This window comes from Sesamum indicum, linkage group LG2, assembly GCF_000512975.1.
Source record: "Sesamum indicum cultivar Zhongzhi No. 13 linkage group LG2, S_indicum_v1.0, whole genome shotgun sequence".
Taxonomy (NCBI): Eukaryota; Viridiplantae; Streptophyta; class Magnoliopsida; order Lamiales; family Pedaliaceae; genus Sesamum; species Sesamum indicum.
In genome coordinates this window covers 11,160,725-11,171,525 of record NC_026146.1, presented here as the reverse complement: position 1 = coordinate 11,171,525, position 10,801 = coordinate 11,160,725, and the positions used below count along the sequence as shown (strand labels likewise).

The following is a 10,801-nucleotide window of genomic DNA, read 5'->3' as shown; positions in this document are numbered from 1 at the left end:
TGATGAAAATGTTGTCTAAATGTCCACTCATACAACACAAATGGTTTGACTAAAAGACAAGTAGACATCCTAAATCCTCGTACAAATACAGTTTTGCAAGAATGGAGAGAAAAGAAAAAAAAAGGGAAATAAAAATGAAAAAATTCCTTTTTTTCATCATTTTCTTGAGATTGGATTCTTTTATAAATTTGATTTGACTGTTTAGTTAAGGTGTTAAATATGTAATAAATAAAGGTTTGAATATATAAATATAAATTGAGATTTAGTTAAGGTGTTAAATATGTAATAAATAAAGGTTTGAAAATATAAATATAAAGGGAGATTTCATAATATTACACATTTTATATATAAAAAAAAATATATGGTAGGATGTATTTAATGAAATAAGGATGTTAGTTCAAAAGCAACTACTTTCCACCACAATAGAAAAAAACAATGGAAGCAAAAGGGATAGAAAGATGCCTTTGATAGAGTTAGAAGTGGTAAAGCTCACAACCACACAATTTCAATGGATTATGATCCTCATCGACTCCAAGTTTTTACAATGTACATGCTATTATTCATTTGTTATTTTTAAGGGATAGTTGATTCCCGTTCTTTAAGATTTGATGTAATTATTTTATTAAATTTTATGTAATTTAAAAAATTACATCTAATATTTCTGACGTTTGTCTATCGAATAAATTCCTACATTAATTAAAAAAATTTTAAATTTGTTGATATTAGAAAAAAATTTGAATGAAAACATGTATATCTAGCCCCGATTGACTTATTACTTACTTATTACAAGTCAAACAAATTTTTTTTAACCAAAATTCACTTATAAGGATAAAAAAACATACATTCTTACACGCATTAGCTAGCGAAAATGTATAACGGTAGTATAATTAGAAAAAAAAATATTTATTATTTTTTTTTGTTATCGTTGATATGATTTTTGTTGTAAAAATAAACAAATAAATAAAAAGTCGTGTTTTAGTCTTTCTTTTCTCGACTATTTTAAGACAGTTCATAATAGAAGTTGTATTTGATTATGTCTCTAGTTATAGGAGAGTTTTTTTTTTTTTTTTTCAACGTCTTTTTTTTTGAAATTATGGAAAAATCTACTAAAGTTGAAGTTGGGGAATGGTAGTGATTGTACTTTTTGAAAAATAGATCGTTCAGCGTCAAAGAAAAATCCCATTTATAGACTATGTACCAAATAATCAAAACATCTCATTAACAATTATTACTATTTATTTAACAAAATGTGCCAAATTACGTATTGAAAATTAAAATGGCCCGTTACGATGTTTAATGAATTCAGGCCCAAAACAAAGGGCCCAATGTATCTTTTATAATTATTCACAAATTTATGTCTATTTAACCAACCAAGTATTAAATAAAATATAATTATGGTAAATTACAACGAATTTTTTTAAGTTTTGGTGTAAGTAGGAATACCCTATTATTATTTAAAAAATTATAAATACACTCATAATGTATGAAAAAATTATATAATTCTTAAATAAAGATTTGGAATTGTCAATGATGTCCTTGTTGTACTTTTTTAAAAAAAATAAAATATAAAAATATGGGACGATGTGGATGAAAAAATTTAAAAAAAATATATCCACTAAGTCTATAAAAATTTTAAAAAATAAATAGAATTATTATTTATAGTTCAAAAGAATATACTTTTTGTAAATTCACTACAAAAAATGAACGATTGAGCTAATTATTAAACGATAATTGGAATCAAGAGAGTATTGATGATTTGAAAGTTAACTTGCCATTTTAATTTATGGGGCATGTTGGGTGACAAAGAATCAGGATGGTCAAGTGGATTCTTCTAAGTATTTGAGGGTATGATGCGGTCAGGAGTGAGTATCTACAAGTTGTTGATATGCATGTCCAATTCCATATGTCTATCTACCATTTGGGCTGGGTTGATTCATGTAATCGGATTAGGGGCGGAGAGGAGGTTGAGAAGAGGACGTAGTGAGGAGAGATACAGGATGGAGATGGATATGGACAGCTCAAGTATATTTAGAGACTCATCAAATTACTTGTCATCTCTCAAACAGGTTGCTGCCTCTGCCAAATGCAATTCAAAGAAAACCTTGGAAGAAGCAAATGTGAAATTTTATCAAAGTCCACAAGGTATTTCCAAAAATATATGGAAAGTTGGGATTGTCTCCAAGACCAGTGCATTCTGTAGTGGCTGGTCCTCTACATACAACACATAAAGTTGAATTTATGAGGTTAACCTAAGACAACCAAATTTTTATACAGACTACCGTGCTAGAAATGTAGAATTCTCATCAACATCTTCCAATTGCAAAACACTTAAATAACTGTTGCAAATAACAGAATTAATTTGAAATCTCATCCTACCTTTCTAACTTCCCCATAAATAGTCCTTGATAATAATGAAAGTAGATTAAATATTCCTCTCTATAATGAGTTTAGAAACAGGTGTTGCAAGCAAAGCAACAATGCCTACACGGTTCGGATGTTTGGAACCTGAGAGAAAAACATTAGAGTGCATGCACGGTGATAATGCCAAATACACATCTTATTTAACCATACATATTGAAAGGAACTTCTCTATAGATGCCAACACTTAACTATTAAAAGGTCCTCGAGTATTTCCTAATTTCATACATTATTGAAGAAATGGAAACCAAATCCTTGTTCAAAGCAGACCCTCCAGCAATTCTCTTCATGCAATCTGAAAGTCTGGTATAATAAAGCAATAGCTGAGTCAATGCAGCTCTCAAGATTTCCATACCACAGAGGAAGTTACTAAACGAAGTGATGACATCATTGTGCATCAGCTCTATGGCAGCTTTCCATCTGCTGGCAAAATCTTTGACAATAGGCTCAACTTCAGTCACAGTGAGTGGACGCTCAGAACTAGAACTTGGGTCCTCAGCTAACAAAACAAGGAAAAAATTCAAAAGGTTGCTTGAGAAAAACATAAACATAAATTTACAGATGAGTGAAATTTAAAAATATGCGGCACACTTACAGGCTCTAGTCTTTACAAACTTGATTAGATCACTGAAGTGTTCCACAAGAAGTTCTTCCTGCATTAAAAATTCATCACCCATAAATCCAACAGAGTTTACATGATGCCACTTAAGGTTAGCTTATAACATTATCCAAGCCTCGAGCGGCCAATATTTTCCTAGCAAAGAGAGCACTTGCATTAGCTCCATTACCCATCAGGAAATTTAAGGAACACATTTTGCTCAATGTCATGCTACTCATCCAAATGGAGAACTCTTTAAACTAGAACAAAGATTTTGAACCTTGGTATTATCAACCAAAAAGAGAAGAATAACAATAATGGTGTTCCTCGGACAAAACGAACATTATTCACAGGAGATAACTGAACAGCAGAATAATGGACTGAAACTGTCCAACTATAATTTGATAAAAAGGACTTATTTCAGCTCAAGTAGGCTTAAGAAGATCCGTCACAGTTACCACATAAATGGTTGTATTGCTTTTCAGCAACTCTTCAAAGTGTTGTTGGATTTTCCCCCCCTCAGAACCAGCTTCCTGAAACATGCATGAAGCACAAAAAGGATGCAGGCTATTATACACAAAAAAATATATGAAGTCGTCTATGTATTTGACAAGTTTGCATGTGCATACAAATCTATGATTTATATCTAGTGATGAGGCCAAAATCTTAATTTCCATTTCTTTTTTTTTTTTAATTACAGCAGCCCATGTTACAGCTCCCATTCTCCACCATCTATGTGCACAGACATGCCTCCTTTATCAGTGTGCTTAAGATGCAGCTCAATCAGCTAAAAAATCCATGATTCACTTCATCTTTTGCATCCTATTTTAATTGAGTACCGGAATTACCTTTAATACAGCAATTGTCATGTCATAGTTATTTATCAAAAATACTGTCTGCAACTTTTGTTTCTGGAACAATTTGGCAAGCTTGACAAGCAAATCATCTACAGCCATTCGCAATCTTTCCAAGTTGAGTTCAAGCTGTGAAACGTAGTTACATCATCATTAACAATGATGATGCAAGTCTAATCATCAACGTAACAGTTAGCAAGGACACAAAGCTAAGAGCTATATTGTATCTCTAACCTGACCATCTCCATAATCAACATTAAGCTGAATCAGAGAAGCTGTAAATTCAGCATAGCGCCTCATGACATAATGTGGATGTACATCATCTTCCCACAAAGTCCGGACATTGGCATTTCGCAGGCTGTTGAGGTGCATGTCAAATACCATCTTAAACCGTGGCCATAAAGAAATGTTTACCTGCACAGATTCATTAGACAATGTGTTGATATATTTATGCCAAATGATTATTCCAAGTTATGCACCAAGATAAAATCATATTCAGCGTCTACACAAAAGACCTCAAAGCAATTAAAAATTTAAAATTGATTTTTTAGAATAAGAAACATTTACATGGAGTTAAAGATGAGCTTAAAGGTTCAAATCATGCCCTAAAGCCATTCGTGTGTATAAACACAAAACCACGCATGCAGGGAGAACCACAGGCAGAAATCCATTATGCAGGTGTTGTGCCACATATGCACTTAGTAAAGATTATACATACCTTATCCAAGTACGAATCTAGACATGGTATTCGACGCCGAGACATTATAAGCTGCGAAAAACATAAATAAGAAACTCAAAAGGCCAAAACTACAAACAGAATCAAAATAAAGATTGACCATGCAAGTATACATAATATGCATACAGATGAGGTATTAAGGATAGAACTTGAAAACCGTATTCAGATGCATAAATGCCATACTTTTGTATGAGGCTTTATAAAGCATTCACCCCCTAAGTAGTATCTGCAAATTGGGAGAGAGCGAGAGAGAGAGCTACCTAACTTCACTCAAGTCCAGACACTTAACAGGCGTTAAATAACATGCTAAACCAAAAAAAAAAAAAATAAAAAGTAACAAGAAAAACTTGCAAAATATTTGGCTTGGTCTTGAGAATCTAATGATTAATGATAAGTACTAGATCCATCATTATCAGCAACAATTGCCGTCATTTAAGGAAAATAAATACTTAGCAAACCCAAAATTTTGCTTGTGAAAGAAAAATGAAACTTGACTTCATACAGATCGATAGGAATTATAGCAGGAAGGATTGGCATAGACTGAATTTAAATAATACGGCTACGATCATTTGTTTGGGAATGAAATTCAAATTAACACAGCCACTGTTATCTGTTCATCATGTTACCTGGTGCTGATATATAATGCGAATCATGAGCATCAGACCTATTGCATCAAAACAATTTGGAAGAATTGTATTTAGATGCTCGTCAACTACTGAAAAGGGACCTGACAATTCAGCAAATGAAGTGTTTCAATATCATTATCATGGATCACTTAATTTGTGTATCATTAGAAACAAATATGTGCTCTGGGAAAGAGATTGATGCTGTCAAGAGGAAAAGGTTCATTGTCGTCACTCATCAAGATATCCAATATCATCTTATGGACAGCAGTTATTGGTAAACTTAAAGATTTAAGATCAGTTGCAGATACCTGCAAATATGTCATAAAACATAGACTGTTCTCCAAAAAATTCATCGCAGAAAAGATATCTGAAAATAAATACCATGTAAGATCAAGATATTGAAGAGAATACATACTGTTACAAAAAGTTAAACACTACTATAATTCAACAAAAGGAGTTTGATATACTCTGAGGCAGCAGTATCCATTAGCAGCTTGTGCAAGCTCCTGAAAAGGACTTCATAAGGATACTTTTTAGAGTTGGCTTCAGCTATATGTGGAATCAATGCAGACTCATCAATTTCCTGCAGACAAATAAGAGAACAGTCAAATTACTTAATTCTGTGGAAAGCCGGATGAGAATAAACTATTCCTAGTCAAAATTATAAAATCAGCTTCTCTCATTATAGACAGAGGTTGATTATGATAACATAAAACAACACTGGTGCCATGAAATAAGGGGTGAAGCCTTAAACAATAAGAGGCGATCTACTGAGTTTCACATTAAAGAGATCATTTTCTATTATGTTTCCTCCCACTGGTGTCAACAAAATTGCGGTCCAAACCTTTTTCTGTTTCCTACTGGCTTTCACCTTTTGCAGTCCATTTCTGCCCCAGTTGATTCTTAGCTCAGGTTATAGTGCACCATGCAGATTAAGTTAAATGCAAAAGGATGTGTAAAATGATAATAAACAATGTGCTATTTGTCGCCAATGGTTTTGCCTTGCATACTTTTTCCCTTGGGTAGAACTGGGTCTAAATTGCCACATTCAATATAAAGAAGCATTTGCTTGACTAGAAAAGTAAAAGGAATCAAGATGGATGCCATCACTGCCCAGACAGGACATTTCCCATTCAACAAATGTTTCCATATAGCCTGAGATATATCATTTGTGACATCCCTATAATTGAAATTCATATTTGTTCCCATATGAGGAAATGAGATGAGTCGTGGAACATAAACAATAAAAGCCTGAAATTAACAGTGCATTTAATCATGAGCAATCATAGAACTCAAGGGACCTAGAATAAGATAACATGAAACAGTCACCATAGCATCTCAAATTTGGATATCTATTAAATGTATTCCAAATCCTGAGCAGCACTCTAGCAGGTATGATGGAGCAGTCGCAAATTAATCTGTAAGACATCTCTTATAAAGACCTCAATAAGGACATTGAAGCAGACATCCTAGATATCGCGAGAAATTTATGAGGAATGTTTACTCCCTATAGTTCCATATTGATGGAGTACACTAAACTATCCAAATCGAATGTGGTTTATGTTTATGACCGGAAGCAATAATATGTGTGTTAAAACTAATTCAAATGTAAGTCGGAAAATTAAAAAGAAAATGCGGAGGTCTTTTATACTCATGCACATCGAAAAGCATCCCCAAGAAAATAACCGAATAAAGATAAAAGAGAACATGGATTTGTGTTTTCTTCAGTTACTGGCAAGAAAGATAACAAAGAGGAAAATTGGAAAAAAGAAAGAGCTGCAGATATTAAAGGAGGAAAGTTGGAAAAAAGAAAGAGCTGCAGATATTAAAAGAAAAAATACACCAAGGTCAACTCTGACAAGGTAATGAATTACGTTGGATAACTGCATCTACACGCCTTTACTTATCGACTAACCAACCCCTGCCTTTCAAAAAATTAGGCATAAGTTCACCATCATTTATAGCCACCCCTGCTTTTTGGAAAATTATACAACATCAACATCATTACACAAACTACCCCTGCTTTAGGTGCCAGGGTGGTTTCCATAATAACACAAAACACAGGGGTGGTTTGTGTGAATAGACCATAAATTAGGTGTAAAAATGTAATTATCCCTTAGTTTAATAAAACATGTTGCTATACATTGAAAACTACTAGTTAGAATAATGTGCTACATTAAGTAGATGCACACCTTGAGAATGTTTATTCTTTCTCCCAAAGCAAAAACTGCAGAACGGTTTTTCAAAGGTTCCCTTCCTCTCGAGAAAAGACTAGTGCTTCTGGTGTCAATACCAATCAAATCACTGGATGTTGCAATATCTAGTTGCAACTTCTCTAGGGCTTGAATATAAGCTCGGATTTTTGTACTTAGAACCTGCAAAAAAAGTAGCAACTGAATGTATGAGAATAAGGTCTCACACAGAGGAGGCTAACTACCATAAGAGAAAAGAAAAAAGTGCTGATGAGCCTTTCAAGACATTAGTAAAGAAAGATCCAACAACTGCCAAAGAAGGCCAAGATCCGGTAAGAAAATTAATAATATATGTGGCACATCAGTCCTAGTTGATATAAGATAGATTAATGAAGAATTGCAAATCCCTTAAACCGTGCATCTTAAGGTTTTGCAGAGCCAGTTAACAATTCTTCAGATTTTTTCTATACTTCAAAATCTATTTGCATGCTGTTATGGTAGCAAGCAACACAAGCAGTTAGAAGAGCCACATAGTCACCTTCTACCAATGATAATTGAAAAATACAGCAGAGCTTAAAACTGAAGTGCGAAAAATGAAGACACAAGGTAATTGCTATAATGCATTTTACCTTGTTCATGGTGTCAATATATGCAGCACGAACCTCAAGATATACCTCTTTCCCCTGCTCCTTAAGAAACAAAATCACATATCTGCACGTGCAACAAAATATATGAAAAGTGTTATATCTGATGTACTATTTACAGAAACCACAAAGTCAGGCCTGTGTTAACGATATATTTGCACATTGAGCACAACAGTGTTACTAGCCAATAAGAAGACAATGAAGCACTTTATCCACCCAACCAACCATGCAACACCTTTTAATATTTTTCAAGTGCAAGATAAAATTCTCATGTGCTCAGGAAATAAAGATTCGTGAAATTGCTAGGCAACTGATTTCTTTTCAAGGAGATGGTAAGACATTATTCTGGATCCATCTTCTCCACAGACAAAGAATTTGTTGTCAAAATATAAATTATGATGTTGACGTAGGAAACATTGCGTTTACAATCTGCACATAGCTAATGTAATACCTCATCCATGAGGTAATGTGGAGAGTTTATTTGACAGGGCCTAGCCCCCAATCTAATCGCATCTAATTTAAGTCAACCATTATAACACCTATATCACACCTTCAACAATCAACCTGGTAAAGAGAAAGATTATAGATAGACACACACACATGCACGTATATAAGCACAGCAAAACAATAGCAAAACGTTTCTATCTGGTTAAGCAATAACTTCAGGATAAATAATTCTAATATCTCATCATGCATAGAAGCATTTCTCAAAATTCTATGTAATAAAACTTACTTGTATTTAAGAAGAACACTTTGTTGAAGGATCTGGACATTTGTCTTGGGTTTCCTTAATGCATTAAGTTTTTGAACAATGAAGTCAAATACCTATCACAAGGGGCACAAAAGAAAAATGATTAAGTAGATGTATATATCAAAGAATTACCTAACTTTCAAGCAATTAATCATACAATGGCTAATCCTAACAGCATGATATATTTACAGAAAGATCAAATTGCAATGACTTTGCCGCAAAATGGACATGATGCAGAAGACATAATCAGCATAAATCTTTGAAAGGCTTCTAAATTCCCTGTATAGAAAGTCATAATGATGTTTCCATGGGCATATTCATCTAGAAAAAAAAGAAAAGGTCGTAAACTCATAATGTTAATATTTAAGCTGGCAGCAAAACATGCACTCTTCCAGTAATATTTGTCTTTGCCAATCCACGGATGACACTTCATTTCTGTCTGTATAAAATTTCCTCAGGCTGGTTTGTCCCTTATAACAGTGTAAAATACACCATAAGCACAGCAGGACACCAACCCCCAGCATAAAATACATGCCTACTTCCTTTAGAACTGTATGCTTGTCTTCCTGTAACAAAGACGAACACACAGTTCCAAAGGAAGACAAGTTTGGAAGAAAAGGTGCTGCATGAGGAAGCATACAAATTAATCACACACAGGAAATTCCCATGATATAGAACTCCAGGTAAAAATGCCACAAACTTCTGAAAATTCATCAGAGTTGGTAGTGTATTTATTCCATGATATAGAACTCCAAAATGCAACAAACTTCTGAAAACTCACCAGAGTTGGTAGGGTATTGATCATACTTAAGACCAACTGACATATAGTATCTTACTGCATTTTAGCCTCTCCAATATCTTAACATTCTTGGCAATCAGCACAACCAGGAAGAACAGACAAACTTAGAGTAGAATGCATGATAACTATCCAGAATACAAGTAAGAAATGAATGCTACCTAGATCAATTCCCCTTTCCAAAGTTGATGTTGTTTAATTTTGTACATACCTTTGAAACTGCTTTTTGACGAAGCTTTTCAAGTTCGGGCTGAACATCATTTAAGGCTTGGGAAGTCTTCACCATGGTATCAGTTTCAACGAACTTCAGCTTTTTACTGAGAATCTCAAGGGTTCTCATGTATTCCTCATTCACCTGAAGATATTTAACAAAATACTAGCTCACTAACCATGACATAATGCAATAAGGTAATTTAGTAAACCATCCAGCACCATTGGCCACAGGTTGAGAATTAAAATATATGGAGAAAAGCCCAATGTAATATATATTAGTATCATGATTTCCAACCACAGTAAGATGATGTGCCTAGAATTATGGTATAAGTTACAGAAACAAAGCATATCAACAAAACAGATATAGAACTAAAACATTCTAAGTCTTAAAGAAACAGACACAGCTTCAAGCATTAGAGAATAAAGCCCTAAGCATAAGATAGGAAGGGCTGGCTCAAGAACCATGCATGAGATTTTCATCTCACACACCTCCTTTCTGGAAAAGTTTAGGATTGTATTCATCTGGAAGTCCATATAACAACATGCAGGCCAAATTAACTTTATTCATGTCTGGCTTATTTTGTCATTGGTTTATTTGAGTTCTATTGAGGACCATTAGTGAAGTTTTTGCCGATTTTCGAGTTATTATGAGATTTGAGCAAATTCAGGTAAGTTGATTCTTACCTCTCTCTACTTCTATTCCAGAGAGCAATTTATATATCTCATTGTTTCAAGGATTCATTGTCATTAAATCAGAGGTTTCAGATTTCTAATAAAACTTTATATTTAAGGACAATCAGTTCTTTCAGAAAAATAGGGTAAAGAATCTTTGTCATGTGTGCAAATTGTATTTTTGAATTGATTTGCAATTACATGGACATATATGTTCTCTTTTTGAGCTCTCAAATTTGCCAATGATGTCTTTGGGCCTCTATGTAATTGTTGGCTAGGGAACAAGTTCCAACCATTGTAT

At 33.7% G+C, this 10,801-nt stretch overlaps 1 protein-coding gene across 1 annotated transcript in view; it reads right to left on the bottom strand.

Annotated features, from left to right (window-relative positions):
• The window catches only part of LOC105155789 (vacuolar protein sorting-associated protein 52 A), a 12,537-nt gene continuing 4,348 nt past the window's right edge, over positions 2,613-10,801 (bottom strand). Inside the window, exons 9-21 of the mRNA XM_011071746.2 lie at positions 9,827-9,970; positions 8,802-8,893; positions 8,054-8,135; positions 7,425-7,607; positions 5,700-5,815; positions 5,541-5,599; positions 5,233-5,333; positions 4,589-4,639; positions 4,105-4,284; positions 3,865-3,999; positions 3,475-3,549; positions 3,014-3,071; positions 2,613-2,917 (exon numbers count right to left, since the gene is read on the bottom strand). Of these exons, the coding sequence (XP_011070048.1) occupies positions 2,613-2,917; positions 3,014-3,071; positions 3,475-3,549; positions 3,865-3,999; positions 4,105-4,284; positions 4,589-4,639; positions 5,233-5,333; positions 5,541-5,599; positions 5,700-5,815; positions 7,425-7,607; positions 8,054-8,135; positions 8,802-8,893; positions 9,827-9,970 (1,581 nt within the window). The remainder of the gene's footprint in view (positions 2,918-3,013; positions 3,072-3,474; positions 3,550-3,864; positions 4,000-4,104; positions 4,285-4,588; positions 4,640-5,232; positions 5,334-5,540; positions 5,600-5,699; positions 5,816-7,424; positions 7,608-8,053; positions 8,136-8,801; positions 8,894-9,826; positions 9,971-10,801) is intronic.